At 34.4% G+C, this 17,115-nt stretch overlaps 1 protein-coding gene across 1 annotated transcript; it reads left to right on the top strand.

Moving 5' to 3' along the window:
• The first annotated feature begins 7,644 nt into the window (after positions 1-7,644).
• On the top strand, positions 7,645-12,812 carry LOC119992321 (chaperone protein dnaJ 10-like). The gene is made up of 10 exons (XM_038839036.1): positions 7,645-7,867; positions 8,276-8,393; positions 8,787-8,846; positions 9,252-9,334; positions 9,727-9,892; positions 9,969-10,098; positions 11,475-11,633; positions 11,734-11,906; positions 12,240-12,320; positions 12,428-12,812. Exons 2-10 carry the CDS (start codon positions 8,307-8,309, stop codon positions 12,503-12,505), a joined length of 1,017 nt encoding a protein of 338 aa, XP_038694964.1. The 5' UTR covers positions 7,645-7,867; positions 8,276-8,306; the 3' UTR covers positions 12,506-12,812.
• Positions 12,813-17,115: the final 4,303 nt, after the last annotated feature.

Here is a 17,115-nt window from a genome sequence, read left to right as displayed (position 1 = left end):
AAGACAATACACCCAACAAGTGAAGCCAATTAAAGGAACTGAAGGAAGTACACCTTTAATATTAGCATCTAGAGAGGGAAAAAAAATACAAAAGTGAAATGGAAACTGGGTTCCAACCTAGCTCATCTCTTGTAGGAAAATTAGAGGCTTAGTTTTCTTAAGATTCCAATAACTTTTGCACTTCTATCTCAAATATATAAAATTAAACAAACAAACTAAATTTTTTTTTATAAAGATCAATCTCCCCATTTGTACTTTTGATGCTCACATTTTTCTTGCATGCAAACCAAACATTGCAAGATGACAAATGGTGTAATGTCATGTCCTGTTTTAGTCACAATCAAATGATATGCATGTATGTTAATTAAATTAAATCATGGTTACGTAATCACTTATGCAACTTCTAATTACTTTCTTTCAATCATTTTCATGGGTTCTACATGCATATCATGGAATTGAAGAAGATTATGTCACGAATAAATATTTTTTAAACAATAATCATTATCACCGAAGGTATTAAAAACAACATGTCATTGACTGGGATAATGAATCATTAAACCGTGAATCGATAAATTTTACAATTCGATCACCGGCAACTTGATTATCACTACCAAATTAACCAAAAAAACACAGCTCATCTTTGAAAATATTCCATTCCAATTCTTCCTTTTCACAATGGGTGTGAATAAGAGCAAGCCAAATTGCCAAATTTAAGCCACTCAATAGGCAGCAAGTGACATACGTATGTGCATACATATATATGGAATGATATTTCTTAGAATAAAAAAACACCAAACCATATTTAAAGTGAAAAGAGTCGGAAGAATCAGGTGAACCGGGGATATCGGTACAATATTGCACCGGTTTTTAACCAGTTCATCTTCACAGCCATCGGATTGTTTAAAATAGATTTGATGACTGTGAAATATTTAAGTGAAATTAATTGATTTTTCATTTTTTTTAAAGATTGAATTCAAGTTAGGTTTATCTCTTCTTACACTTTATCTCCCCCAACAGTGCTATCCATGCTAAAAAAATTCCTAAAAAAGACGATCAAACAAAGAAAATGTGGGTAAATATTGTACATACACATTCAACAGTTCAGAGTATAAGCCAATTTAAAATCATGGACTCTATTTGGTCATATGATCAATCCAAGGTCAACACTGTAGAAAATAACATTACCCATGAGGTTGGGAATGCCTTATTCTAGTAAGAGTCGTTGTAGTTGGAACATCCAAACTATCACTCGTGACATAATTCCCTCCCGTCTCAACATCAATGCCATTGGCTCATCTGATCGGATACTACTAAACAACAACTACTACTACTACTATTAGATATTGCAGAACATGAAAATGACAAGCCCTAAATCAAATGATTTTCATCATAGAAAAAAAATTGAGGGGTAACTTACAGGAAACGTAAAACAGTGTGAAAAATTTCTATATATGTCAACCCCGTACGTAGAAGAAGAAGAAGAGAAGAATCGCCATTTTTTGTTAGCTAATTAGCATCAACCATTCCTCTATGAAAAAGGCGTTGCTTTAGGTCTATTTCATTAATTTGGGAATTCGTTGGGTGGGATAAAGGGAATAAATTAGTACCAATTTTTTTAATGAACTTTATGTGAAGCTAATGGTGACGATGATCTTTGATAGGGAGTGAGATGAGTGATCTAATGCTTTCTTTACTTCGTAAAAGATTGATTAAATTAAGGAAAAGAGAGAGAGAGCAAATTAAAAGCCTTAAATCAAGATTGGTGTCTTATTAATTGAATTATGGTGGTTGGTGGGGTTAATGATACATTATTAAGTACTTGATGATGAGGACCGTCCAACTTGGTTTTCTGAAATATTCTTCTAATCGAAAGAAATCATCGAAGGGACCTCGTGTAAATTTCGGATATTTGGAGTTGATTTGGTTTGTTTTTATATTTTCATTTTTAAGAAAATAGAAAGAAAAAAGAGAGAGTCTATGTTTCATTTTTTATTTTCAAGTGATTTTTAGTTTTATGTTTTTTGCGTTTTCTAAAATGAACAATCAAATGTGTTTTTCGAGTTAACAATCAAATGTGTTTTTCGAGTTTCTTTATATTTTTCAATACGAAAACAAAAAAAATATATGGAAAACAAGCATACTATCTTAACAAGTTGCACAAAATCAATATGAAATATTAAACTACGGTCAAAATTCATTCTCAATAAACTCAAAAATAAACACATTAATATTTTTCGTAATGCAATATAATAGCTCGGTGAAACATTACAAGAATTAATTCAGGTTTTTCTTAAGAAACACTCTTAACGTGAGACGTAACAAGAATCTCTGCTTCAACAATCAAATGATCCGCCGTCATGTTACGCTGATTGATAAGTCGTGTTTACTCCCTTAATTTTTCAGTGTGGGACTTTTAAGTTTCTCATTCAATTTGATAGGTTACAATTAACAATTTAAATATGATAATGAATAATTTTATTATTTTAAAACACACCAACACTTCTTTTTTTTCAAAAGAAAACAAAAAAAACTTCAGTTCCCCCATGAAGGCATCTCATCGTCCTCTTGCTTTTGCTCTGGTTGGTTCTGGATGTTGTCAACTTGATCTTCCTTGTATGAGTGGCAGGTAATGTTGACAACCTTGCATCAATGGCAGGTAACATCAATACAATCTATAAATATTGTACTAAAAAATAAATAAATGGTTAGTAGATAGTGGAGCTATTGATGATGTTATATGCCTAGCAGTGGCAAGGCAAGGAGGGGCCAGGGCCACAAAAAAAAATTGGAAACTTTTAGTACAATATACTCATATATATTTTATAGTTCCTACTCAATCATGGATGATTTCTACTTAATGAAAAGATCATCGTTGAACACAACTTAAATGAGTTTTTTTTTTTTATTTGAGCATTTTATGTTTTAATTTGTGAATGTAATTTAATGACTATATAAATATTTATTTATTTTCAATCACTTTAAATAAATTTCCTTAAGAATATAAATTCCTAACTCCATCACTCACGGATGCCAAGCTTCTTTATTTGAATCATATCATGCAGTAAATCATTCGTTTGTTTACCTTCCCAATGGCCAAAAACATCTCATAACGCACATAGGGAAAGTTAGAATTTCAGAAAATATATTATTGATAGATGTGTTATGTGTGCCTTCATTTATTTTCAATTTAATAACATTTAACAAATTCATTAAACAAAATAAATATGCTATAATTTTCAAAAAAAAAAGTGAAATATAAGATAACAGTCACTTTTGGAAGAAGATTGGTCTTCTTCAAAGTGAACACATATGAATCAGTGAGTTTTTTTTTTAATACAAGATGAAGATTAATATCTATGTAAGCCCATTGGGCTGATCGATGGGCTATAAAAAAACAAATTCACTATAGTCCAAGACAAATTATCTTTTTATTTTCTGATATTTTTCAGGTATTTTCTCATCATTTCTTTCTCATCAAAGTTGTTAACTTTTTTAATACCACACAAGTAAGAACATATAAAGGGCTAAAATTCATCATCAAATCAAAGAATGTCATCAAAATAAACACAGGAGTGAGGTGTTGAGGTTTTTTTGACATACAAGTATCTAATCAAGACTACATTAATAATTGAGCAATCTTACAAAGTTCAATGGTTTTTTTTTTTATTTCATTTATCCCAAATTTTGAGATGGACGCATACAATTTCATATAGATCATGTGCATCTATCTCAGTATTTAGAATATGTGAGGTAAAAAACACTAGGATACTTAATATTTTTATTAATAATATTATTATTAGGTTTAACATGGAAGGAGTGGATTACAAGTTTACAACATACCCCGCTCTAGTAGCATCTTGAGATAAAAAAAAAATTTCAAAAAAATATAAATGTATAATATTTAGTATAACGAATTCAACGATGTATTTTTAGTTTGTTATAAACCCAAAAAAAAATTCAACATGAAAAGACATAACAATTCTAGATCGTCAAATATAAATTGAAAATATTCGATATTTTGATCGAGATGAATATTTATTTTTTTTCAAAGAAGAAATACATAGTTAGATTTGTTAAAACAAATACTACACATTTATCATAAATGTGAATTGAGAACTGAGAAGTAAGTGAAATTGTAAGATTATGATTTGCGATTTGTGAAGAATGAGAATGGGTAAGGGCTGATATTTGTAATGGTTGAATGTTGAGTCATGGATTGGAGGTGTTAGGGATGAAAATGGGTCGGGCCGAGCCGGGCTTTGACAGACCCTAGGCTCGGCCCGTTCCCATTAAATAAGGCCTGAGCCTTAAAGGGCTCCAAAAACTCGAGCTCGGGCTCGGCTCGTTAGAAAAGAGCTCGGCCCGTTGAGCCAGGCCCGTTTGTAGGCTTATCATTAATATAAAAAAACCTTGTAAAAATGCCTCAAATAAAATCCAACATTAATACAAGTAAAATTACTACAATAGCAGCCAACATTACATAAAATCCGTAAGTAAACTCCAAAATAATATATGAGTCAAATACTTCATAAACAATAACAAAATCCCTAATTAAACTCCAACAATCCTTCTTGATTGTAAGCAGGCTTGAATCTCCATGTTTTGAAATGAACTCTGTAACCTCCAAAACTCCAACCTAGCAAGTAGCAAAGTAGCAATTAACCAAGTGAATTTGGTAACATGGTCCATCTCAATCAACCTATGCATTATCACGGGAATGCTTGGTAAAAGAGAGACCAACTTTGAGATGTACAGGGAACAACCATATTCAGTATTTACAAGCAAATCATGCAGAGTCCAAAACTCAACAACCTAAGGAAGAAAATCAATATCCAAGTTAAAAACACACCCACCCACACAGTGTTCACATCACTTGTGTTTAGAAATTAAGACATAGATATACTTGTGTTTAAAAACGAACCTTCAATGCATGACAAACTGCTTCTATCTTTGAATCAAAATTTGGATTCTCTTTGATTGTTACATGTTCTAGCACAGCACAACACGACATCCTATGATTTTCAAAGACTGGCAAGGCAATTTAAAAATTACAGTAAACCCATTTCAGGAAATCCTCATTTGGGTTTTTTTCTTACAAGTTGTTTATGTATCACATAATTTAATTGAATTATACTCACCTAACTTTTATGGAACATTGAGAACAAACTCTTCATCATTTTCTTCTTTCTGTAAACAAATAAAAAAACCAATCATCAATCTAAAATGTGAAGTTTTAAAACTTAATATTATACGAAGTTAAGTGATATGAAATGAAATAATCACCTTGCGCGATTTCTTCTTTAACCCATGAAGATTTCGTATCCAATCACCTCCACACATCAAATCTTCAACAGTTTTTGATGCTAAATTAGCCCGATATGTGTCGATAACTCTACTACCTACACTGAATGTAGCCTTTGAAGCTACTGTTGTGATGGTAATAGCTAGAACATTTGAAGCCATTTTTGACAAAATACGATACTTTAGGCTATTTACCCTCCACCAACCTAAAGCATTCCATTTTTCTCTTTCTTCTTGAAAACATCTATAAACAACTTTTCCTAGCTAAACATCCAAATCATATTTTGTAGGGAGAACATTTCCAGTCATGTCTACAAACTCATCAAATTTGGACCATCGAGAATTAATATCAACTGTAGAGCTAGAACCAACATCATCTCCCTGGGATTTAGAAGATCTCTGAATACTATCTTCCTCGTTGGTTGAGGCAAAATTAGCTGCATATTGCTCAAACATTTCATATAAAGCTCCACGAACCTTCTCAATATTATTTATCATTTCGGACTTTTTATATATCACTTCGGACTTTTCATAAATCAATGGAAAACAAAATTCAATAAACTTCATTTTGCATCGTGGATCTAAGACAGCAACAATCAAAATTAATAAATTACACTCACCCCAATACTTCTCATACTTCACATTCATTTTCCCAACCATAGCTTTGATGTATATGTTGTTATCCATTGCTCTCTTTTGCAAAAATTTCTTTCACTCGATGCATCTCAGAAAGAAATCAATTGGAAGTTGGGTAGTCACTTCCCGATATGAGATTAGTGATTGTGTTGAACACGGATAAGATTTGACACACATTCTCTACTCTCTCCCATTCTTCCTCTGTTGGTAAATTATGTTCCCTCTCTTTAAAAATAAAAAATGCATCCTTAAACTTCAAAGCAAGTGATAACATCTCAAAAGTAGAGTTCCAGCGTGTTGGAACATCCAAAATCAACTTCCTAATAGGTAGTTGCAACTGCTTAACTATTTCAGTGAACTTCAAAAATCTTGCTTCAGAATTTTTCAAAAATTTGATATTATCCCTCACATTGTAAATCATATCATCAATGGCAGCAATTCCATCTTGAACTAAAAGATTCATAATATGTGCACAGCAACGAACATGAAATAACTTTTCATCAAGTATCAATTTCTTATTTCTTAGAAATGTGTTCTTCAAAGTTCTAATCGCTACATCATTATAAGAAGCATTATCAATAAACAAATAATAAACTTTATTTTCAATTCCCCACTCAGTCATACATTTGAAGAGAGCATCAACAATATCAACACCACCTCGTGGAGGTGGTAATTCACAAAGTTAAGTACTATTTTCTACAATTTCCAAGCGCGGGCTTGGTCCTAAATATCAAATGAGCTTCCCATTAGGCCCGAGCTCGACCCCTTTGTCTTATGGGCCGGGTCTAAATGGGGCCGCCCGGCCCATTTTCATCACTAGAGGCTGTAGCAAGTAGCAACGGTCGAATGTCTCAGAAATCAGAATTCATAATTGCTTCAACAGTTCAACTCAATGGCCACCTGCAACTCTGGTCTTTGTTACTCTGCAAGGCTGCAACTCGACGGACAAAACTACAAGTCTGCAAAGCATTGAAGCAAGATTGAGATAGAGAGATCAAAGAAGTCACTAGTAAGAGATGAGACTTGAGAGAGGTGTATGCCTCTAGTCTGTATAGTCAAGTCTATAGTGTAGATTAGTCTGTAAAGGGGTAGCTGGGTAGACTGGCAGTGGCAGAGTAGTATACTAGTACGACAGTGTGAGGAGCAGAGGAGGAATGTGAGGAGGAAGATAATGGGCCTTTTCAGGCCAACTCGAATTTGGCCCAATCCTTCCGTCTTCAGGCCGGACTGAGCCCCAGAATTCGAGCCCAAACCCGATGTAAAATCGGCCTTAGGTCGGACTTTGGCCCATGGGCCAAATGGTGAGGCTTACATTTATGATGTTAAAATAAAGTAAATATTAGGAAGCAAAATGCTTGAGATTGTCAATTAATATGGGGTGTTAGATGTTAAGTGTGCCCTACATGTATGTTTTCAAACAAATATATTTTAATGTCACATAAATTTGAGAGTTTTTCACGTTTTAGAGCATGTAGCATTGGCCATATTCGGCTACACAGCAGAATCCCGTGCACCCTTTACAAGTGAGAGAAGCTTCGTTTAATTTGCACCGATTAATTTAAGGCACTGGAATTCAATTTATTAGGCTGCTTCTGTTTTATGATTTTATACCTCCTCGCTTGCCAAGGGATCGCAATAATTTAATTCAATCAATTATGAGTACTCAACTAATTCATTATTTGATTGGCACGTTAAATGACCGAAGCTGCCCTCCTCTCTTTGTGAACCACGAAGCTTCGCATAGTGCGAGGATTACAAAGAAAACGACGCCGGTTGGGTTGCTTCCTTAGCCGTGTCTGTAGTTCGTGTGTGCTTTTCCTTCTGGTTCATTAAAAAAAAAAAAAGAAAAAAAGAACAGATCCCTCAAATCTTCTCTACGTTGTTTGGAATTGATTCCATTAGTTTCTGGGTGTTCTTTATCCCTACACACGTAAGTATAAGATTCTTATGTTTATGTTTGTTGTTTAATCTCATTTTGTTCATAATTTCATTGGTATTTCGTTGGCATTGGCTTCTATGTACTGCTGATATTGGTACTTGGGACTTAAAATTATCTCTAGTTTTGTTTTGTTTTGCTGATCTACACTTTCAAGCTCCTAGTTTTCTTTTATCTTCTTTGTCTTCCGTTGGTGATGTTTTGATCTATTCCACTTCTTTGGATTCATCGTTGAACGTATTGAATTTTACCCATTTCAGTATAAATTGGTGAAGCCAGTTTGACTTGTGTGATTTATTCATTGTTTGCTACTTTTTATATGCTGGCTGTTTTGATTATTAGTGTTATCATATTTGGCGATGAAGCTAATGGGTTGTCTTCTTCGAATCTTCATCCCTTTAGATCTCAAAATTGCCATCTAAAGTCAATTAAAATGGTGAAGGAGACAGGGTATTACGATATCTTGGGTGTCAGTGTTGATGCCTCTCCAGCTGAGATCAAGAAGGCTTACTACCTCAAGGTTAGCATTCAATTCAATCTCTTCAACTGGTTCTTTTTTTTTTTTTAGCCTTTTTACTACTATTTTACATGAGGTTTATGTTATTCAAGTTCTTCTAACAGAAACTGTCACTCACTTGGGAGATGTTGGACATTGCTTAAATCCACTGATTGAACCATTCCATTTATTGCATTTCAAATTCAGTATTTAATAAGCATAGCTGTTAGAAAAGCTTGAATTTTTTCTTAATATTGCAAGTTTTACTGTATTAACCAGCAACCTTTATCAGTTTGTTTGCTTGAATAGCAAGCATTTCATTTATTTAAAAAGCAGGGGAAGAGAGAGAGAGAGAGAGAGAGAGTATCATGGTACAAGTGCTTTCCCTAACAAGAGGGTTTTGTTGTTCGTTTGCAGGCAAGGATAGTTCATCCAGATAAAAATCCTGGGGACCCAAAAGCTGGTGAGAATTTTCAGGTAAGCTATTAAACTTGAATACTTGATGTTTTAGAGGAAAGGAGATCCTATGATGAAATCGTGAAAGTAGATCATGACATAGTTATTCTAATCTGTCCGCTTCTGCACTTCCAGTGCTTGCTAATTCAGCTATAAATGGTCTAAACATTATCTTTTAGTCTGTAACCTAAGATGTGAAAATACCAACTCTTTAAATCTATTCTTACTAATTTTTAATGTATTGCTATTGAAAATCAAAGTCGGTTTTTTTGTTTGCATTCGTCTTCTTCTTCTCTTTATTGTCATTTCTCTGAGTCATATTGATATTTTATGTAATGAGTGACATAATAGGAGATTTCCCCGTCTTGTTGTTGTTGCTGCTATTATTTTGGTTATTACTTTCCTTGTTCTATTACTTGTGGAAAGGCACTTGGAGAGGCTTACCAGATTTTGAGTGATCCTGAGAAGCGTGAAGCATACAACAAATATGGAAAGGTGGAGGTTCCACAGTAAGTTTATCGATGATAAGCACAAGTTTTTATTCTTCTTCTTTTTCTCGAAGTTCGTTTATCAAAATCCTTTAGAAGTTTACAGAAAAAGAGTTATGAAACTAATGACTTTCCATGTTAGTTATGAGTGCAAACACAAAAATTTTATGTGGAATTTTAGAGAATGAACTACTTTGTCGGTATCAGGAACTTGTACCAAAAATTGACTGAATGATTATCAAGCTGTGGCCCATTTACGATTGAAAACTTACATAGGTATCCAAATGTTATAGAGCAGTTGGACAGTGGACGCTATTAAAATTTACAGTGCCAATGGTTTGTCTGCCTTCATGTCAAATCCCCCCATCCTCGAAGCTGGAGTGGTGTCCATTAATAGAGCATGTCTTTTTCAGGGACTCCATGGTGGACCCTGCTGCTGTTTTTGGCATGCTATTTGGGAGTGAGTTTTTTGAAGATTATGTTGGGCAATTGGCTCTAGCCACTCTGTCATCTATTGAAATGGAAGAGGAGTCACAAGATATGGAAGTCCGCAAGCATAAAGCTCAAGAAAAAATGAAGGTATATTTCACTCATTGAACCTATTAACAAATTGGCTTATCAGATATGGTTAATTGAGGGGTTTATCTTTTTTTAGGCATTGCAGAAAGAGAGGGAAGACAAGCTTATAACAAATCTGAAAAATAATCTCGAACCATTTGTTGAAGGTCGTACGGATGAGTTCATAAAATGGGCTAATTCAGAAGCAAGGCGCCTTTCATCAGCTGGTAAACTATTTTGTTTGCTAAGATTTCCCCACATGAATATAAATATTACATTGTCTAGTAAAGAAATTTACAATTCTATGTTGAATATGGAAGACCTGGAAAACCTACCTCAACGAGAGACGGACAGTTTCCCCTGGCTGTTGGGGATGGAAATTGTTGGTCAAGTGGAATAAAATTTGAAAATGCTCCTAGTGCTAATGCTAGAGCATCATCTTAGGCTTGAATTTTGCTTTAAGAAGCCATTTTATATCTACCATTTGGATTCTTTTTAACTTTGATGTGGTATCTTGAAGCTATTTACATTTTTTTCTTTGGCCTATATGAGGAACTCTTCAAGTTTGCATAACATTTCTAATTGGATGCTATATTCATGCTTTTATCTTGTTTTTCGCCCAGCGGCCAAATTTTTAGGATTGTCTCTTTAGTTTCTTAGAAGTAGTAAGATGATCTTGTCAAGTTTGTGTTTTTTTTTTCTTCTTGATAATAATTGATGAGTTTTTTCTTTCCCTACTCTTTCGAGACTGGAATCAATCGCTAACTGTAATCCTTTCCCTCATGCAGGGTGGAGACTAAAAATGTATTAAGAGCCATTTTTGCTTGGAATAGTGTTTTAATAATGGATATGTGGTTAGGTGACAGAAATGAATTATTACATTCAAAATGCTACTGGGGTGCCAGAATAAAATTTGAAAATGCTCCTAGTGCTAATGCTAGAGCATCATCTAAGCCTCTTAGGCTTGAATTTTGCTTTAAGAAGCCACTTTTATATCTACCCTTTGGATTCTTCTAACTTTGATGTGGTACCTTGAAGCTATTTGCATTTTTTTCATTGGTCTATCTAAGGAACTCTTCAAGTTTGCATAACATTTCTAATTGGATGCTGTATTCACGCTTTTATCTTGTTTTTTAACCAGCGACCAAATTTTTAGGATTGTCTCTTTAGTTTCCTAGAAGTAGTAAGATGATCTTATCAAGTTTTTTTTTTTTTTTTTCTTGATAATAATTGATGGGTTTTTCCTTCCCTATTCTTCCGAGAATTGAATCGATCGATAACTGTAATCCTTTCCCTCATGCAGGGTGGAGACTAAAAATGTATTAAGAGCCATTTTTGCTTGGAATAGTGTTTTAATAATGGATGTGTGGTTAGGTGACAGAAATGAATTATACATTCAAAATGCTACTGGGGTGCCAGAATATTTTTGTTTTCTCTGCATTGTTGAGATATTGCATTCAAATTATTCCATACTTCTCCAAATCAAATTTTCTCTAGTTTTTTTGTTTGGCAGAAAAACTTTACTAATGCCAAGTTGCCAACAGAAACAGTATCTTCATTCGGATTGCTCCTTTTTAACTTTGCATCGACTCAAAATTTTCAGCTTTTGGTGAGGCAATGCTACATACCATTGGTTACATATACACAAGGAAAGCTGCCAGAGAACTTGGAAAGGACAAACGCTTCATGAAGGTACCATATTTTGCAGAATGGGTACGCGACAAAGGACACCAAATAAAATCACAAGTAATGGCAGCTTCAGGTACAGTTTTTCTTGAGTCATTTCATGCAATGAAGTGGGCTCCTTTTCTTTTATCTTGATTCAAGACTTAACTTCTCTCTCTCTTTGACTCTCTGTCTAGGTGCTGTTTCTTTGATCCAAATACAGGAAGAGCTGAAGAAGTTAAACCAGGAAGATAATAATGAGGAGAGCTTACTGACAGTCATTGAAGAAAAGAAGGACACCATGATTCAATCCCTTTGGCAGATTAATGTAGTGGATATTGAGACAACTTTGTCACAAGTTTGCCAAGCAGTGAGTTGCAATTCTTTTTTTCCTTGTTAGTTTTGATTTGCTGCTGCTAGCTATAACTTCTGTGGCATCATCCTGGTGCTTTTGAGTCCTCTTTCAGTTTACATTTGTCTGTAGGAAACGTCAGGGGATAAACCTCGAGTAACCAGCAGTTTATGATTGTTTCATATCCCTTTGTAGACTCCTGAGTAACCTGCATAATGTGCCATGCCGGACTTCTTGGTGTATTTGTCCGAGTAATTTTCCTCGTCTGTCCCTGACCCCGTCCACTGCGGGGAGCCTTGTGCACGAGAGTTTTTCACCATGTAGATTTCTCACTTGCTTTTCCTTTTTCAGGTGCTTAAAGACCCTAGTGTGTCCAAAGATATCCTCAAATTACGGGCCAAGGGATTGAAAAAACTTGGGACAATCTTCCAAGTAAGATTTTCATGCGCGCATACCTATCTGTGGGTACTGATATATTTTCATCACGTGTGCATTTTTCCCCTTCTAATCATTGTCCATTCTCTTTGTTTACTTCCCAGGGCGCTAAAGTTGCTTACAGCAGAGAAAACAGCTTGCGCCACGAAAACGACCAGAGCGGCGGTGGTCCATCATCCTAGTTTTCTTGACATGGGGACTTCTGCTTCGGCTGAAAGTGGTTGCTTCTGTTTCTACTGCTTCCTCCCAGTCAATTGACATTGTATTCATCTGCGGTTGTATTTTAATTTTATACAAGTATGGCCGCGGATCTAGTCATCCTAGCCTCTGGCCGATATTGTGCTCGATGCCCAGTACCTAGTAATTAATCTTTCGTTTATGCATTTTTTGGTTGTAAATTATGAGTGCTCATATGAGCAAACATGTGGTCAAGTGGCTAAGTTGCATAAATATAACGTAGAGGTCACATGTCCCAGCATTCTCGCCTTATAGCAACTATGTACTTTTTGAGAGAGTTTTTTTTTTTTTTTGAGAGAGGGAATCTATCGAAAGCACAGATACAACTTAGAGGTCACATGTCCTAGCATTCTTGCCTTATAGCTAGTATATACTTATTAAGAGTTTTTTTTTTTTATTTTTTTTTTTACGAGGGAATCCACTGAATGCATAACCCACAAGACTCCATCCCAATGGTAAATTCACGAGTCACATGTAATACCCGTAAATCACATGGGTCGGTTTTAGTTTTGGGTCAGAACTCCAGTACGAAGATAACGTTAAATCGTATTAGAGTGAGTGTTACCTCCCATACACACACGTTAAAAGGTTCAAATAATTAACTTAATCATTTGAACCAACGATTTTTGTTGTTTGTAATAGTGACTTGTGAATGTAATATGTTATTTGTTTTCTACAAATGCATAAAAATGAGACACAAAGGCTAAAAATCCCACAAACCTAGCAATACATACATACTTGTACATATGCAATGATACTTTTCTTTGGAAAAATTAATTAGTGCTAACAGATAAGGCAATTAAAGACCAATTATTCAATACTAAGAAACTCTTGATTAATTAAAAGCATTCCAAGCTAACAGTCTATCACCACTTCTATGTAATTGGAAAAAGAGCAGCAAGGATAAGAGAGTATATTTTAAAAAATATCTCAGTGCCACTCCATCCTTTATTCTCCACCAGTGTCTTTTCAGTAGAGTATTTGGTGGGTTTTCCTTGTGTTTAAGGATAATTGGACCACAAGTCTCCCACAAGTCATTCTTCGGTTGATTTGAAGGAAACTCAAACCATTAAGTCATATTTGGCGTACTATATAGCTAGACTGAATAATAATGCTGAACACATTGGGCCCATAAATCTTAAAAATTTAGAAGACAGACACTCATACATGATAATCCATATTTAGATCGACTAATATCACATCGGATTGACGAAATCCAATCGAGTGGTATATAAGTAAAGTTGTTGTCCAGAGCGGATAATATCGTTGATATATTTAGGCTTGAATTTCTAACATGTTATGACAAATACTCGATCCATTCGGATATGACATCTACATGTTCATTTATTGGGTCTAACATAACCTAATCCACAATGTGTGATAGAATGTCAAGATTATTATCTTGCATCAGATTGACATAATTCAATCGAGTGGTATATAAGTTCTTGCACCTCTCTCATATTATGATGCGTTTTTCAGGATCTAAGAATCAATGACGATGTCCTACGAAGAACAAATCTGTGGCTAATCTTTAGCCCACAACCAATAATATCGTTGATTTATTTGGATTTGGATTTCCCTTTTGGGTCGCTTCTCACATAGTTTGCTTCCACCATGCATCTTCATCTCCCCATATGCAAGCATTACATTCAAATAATGCCACGTGCAAAATAATTAATTAAACGGGTACTTTCAAGTTTCAACAGGTCAATTAATTAATTTTGTCACTTAGTGAAGATATCGAATCAAGTGAATGATAGTCTATTAGTCTAAGACTTATCAAGTGTACTTAAAGAGAGTGAAATGATTCAAATGAATCAAGGATCCGAGATTTACATGAGTGAAAGGCATATGATTTTGTTAGATATCATATGAGCAATGTACTCTCTTTGGGTGCAAATTAAAGTGGGACTCACGCATCTTCAGAGATAGGTTCGTATTGGAAAACGCTCGTCGCCAAAAATAGATGCACATAGTATATTTACATTGTGAAATATGATATCAGGTGAATGAGATAAAATCGTTCTCTGAAAGATAATGGCTACGGACTCGAATATAATACTGAAAATGAACCAAGCTTCAGACATAACAGAGTCTATTAATTCTCAGTAGTACTAGTACAAGGAGAAATGAAACAAGCAAAAGACTGACACCATGCATCTTTAGTTTTACAACTAAATTTTTCTTAGGGAACCCGTGAGTAATATATGGACTAGTACTCAAAGTGTTCGCTAAGAAAGCATTATTTATTAATTAACTGTGCCTTAATTAATTTATTGAGGAGGCACACAATTACACGGCTAGTTAATATTGATTGATTACTTCTTGCAATTGAAGTAGCAGAAGCACATGTGCTTAGAGTTTCGAACATGACATGCACCATGCTCTGCATGTTCCCAAGTCTTGCATTGGTTGTCACAGTGTGATGTTATCTTACATCCCCCTGACCATGTCTGGCTTGCCTTCTCACACAGATTGTCCACTTTAGGCTTCACTTCTGCATATGTAAATATACATACACATATATATTGAAAAAAAACTTTCTTTAGTAAAAATAACAAACAAATGTGCACACACAATTAACCTTAACTAATTAGTACATACGTTTATACATACACACAAGTCAAGGACGCGAAATTATATATATCTACTACACTCTTGCATCACATATATCTATATGTGTGTATGTATAGGGACACCAGAATCACGAGGAGCTCATTTGGTACTCATGTGTGTAGTATCTTATAAAGGTCTCGAGTTCGAGCCTCCCACAACCCCCTCCCCTATATTAAAAAAAAAAATGTAAAGGACACTCACCAGAGCTCACTAGAAGGACAAGGATGCAGAAAATAGCCAGGAAGAAACCAAACTTAGGAGCTTTATTAGCTGCCATTGTTTAATTTTCTTTTAAGGTATGGTGCACAATGGAGATAGGCCGGGTATTTATGGCAGAAAGTATAGCCGCCATTAGCTATTTAGCTGACTTATGGTATAAAAATAAACAAATATAATTTAAGGATAAAGATAAGCTCTAGTATTGACTTATTGTTTAAAAATAAACAAATATAATTGAAGGATAAAGATAAGCTCTAGTATTGACTTATTGTATTACCTATTTGTCTGAGTAATTTTCTTCCTCACAAGTGAAAATGTGGTCCAGTGATAGAATTATAGGGGTACAATCTATAAGTCACACATTCAATTCATTGAAACAGGTGCTCCATATATTATGTGAGGGTAAGACATACGTTCATATATTATATGATGATAAGGTATGTATACATAAAATTTGACGCACAAATTATCATATTAAAAAGTTGAAACATCTAAGGATACATATATATGGTAATACTAACTTAATTATAATTTTAATTTTATTACACGTATCAATTAAAAATTTAATTTTATGAAACTTAAAAATTGTATTTTTATTAGTTTTTCTGTGCATTACACGGTATACCGACTAGTAATAATGAAATTGTGGAACTTCATATCTTTTTATAATGAAATTGTCGTTCGGTAATTTCCGGTGTTTATGCTTTTCTTTTGATGTAGTTTTTATATTGTGGGATGTAATTCATTTTTTTGGTGACTCGAGTGTCTTTGAACCTCAAATTCTCTTTCCTATTTTATTTGGTAGATGAATACAATTCGATTTGTTGTGACGTTTTAAAAATAAAACAAAATTAAATCAATAAAAGACTAAAACGACCACTCTCCTTTTAGTTTTTCTTTCTTTCCCTCTCTAAAGCGAGAGGAACACAAAACAAGCTGCCTTTGCACTATTTATTCCTTTTTTTCTTCTCCAAAACCTCTCTCTAATTCTGAAACGGTGTCATGTCGAAACTGTTGAAAGGTACGGCTCGATTAACCACTTGAGGATAAGTTGCGAGGAAACTGTTAAGATGGTATAGCTATGTACAAGGTAGAGAGAGCGGTGCGGTGGTGAGGAGAATCAAGAGAATTTGTATAGGAGAGAGTAGGAAGATCTAAAAAGACATGACTTAAAGTAGTAAAAAATAATATTGATTCAATAAGAGTTTATGAAAATATAACGGTAAAAAATGAATGATTGGGACAAATACATGCAGCGGATATAAACTCATGTAGCCGACCTCAAAGTTTTGGGATAAAGGCTTGGACGGGGATGATGATGGTGTTCGGAGTTTCATTTCCTGAAACACTAAATTTTTGCTATTACTTGTTAAGTTTGTAGAAGTTGAGTCTATCACAAGGAAAACCCACCAAATACCTGCAAAACCACATGGGTAGGTAAAGTTTTGGGTAGAAATTCAGTATGAAAATAACACCAAATCGTATTAGAGTGAGCGTCACCTCCCACACATGCACGTTAAGAGGTTCAAACAATTAACTTAACCACCTAAACCAACGATTTTTGTTATTTGTAAAAGTTACTCGTGAATGTTATATGTTATTTGTTTTCTGCAAATGCATAAAAAAGAGACACAAAGGCTAAAAATCCCACAAACCTAGCCATACATACATACTTGTATATATGCAATGATACTTTTCTTTGGAAAAATTAATAAGTGCA

This window comes from Tripterygium wilfordii, chromosome 22 (assembly GCF_013401445.1).
Source record: "Tripterygium wilfordii isolate XIE 37 chromosome 22, ASM1340144v1, whole genome shotgun sequence".
Classification (NCBI taxonomy): domain Eukaryota; kingdom Viridiplantae; phylum Streptophyta; class Magnoliopsida; order Celastrales; family Celastraceae; genus Tripterygium; species Tripterygium wilfordii.
This window is presented reverse-complemented; position numbering and strand designations above follow the sequence as displayed.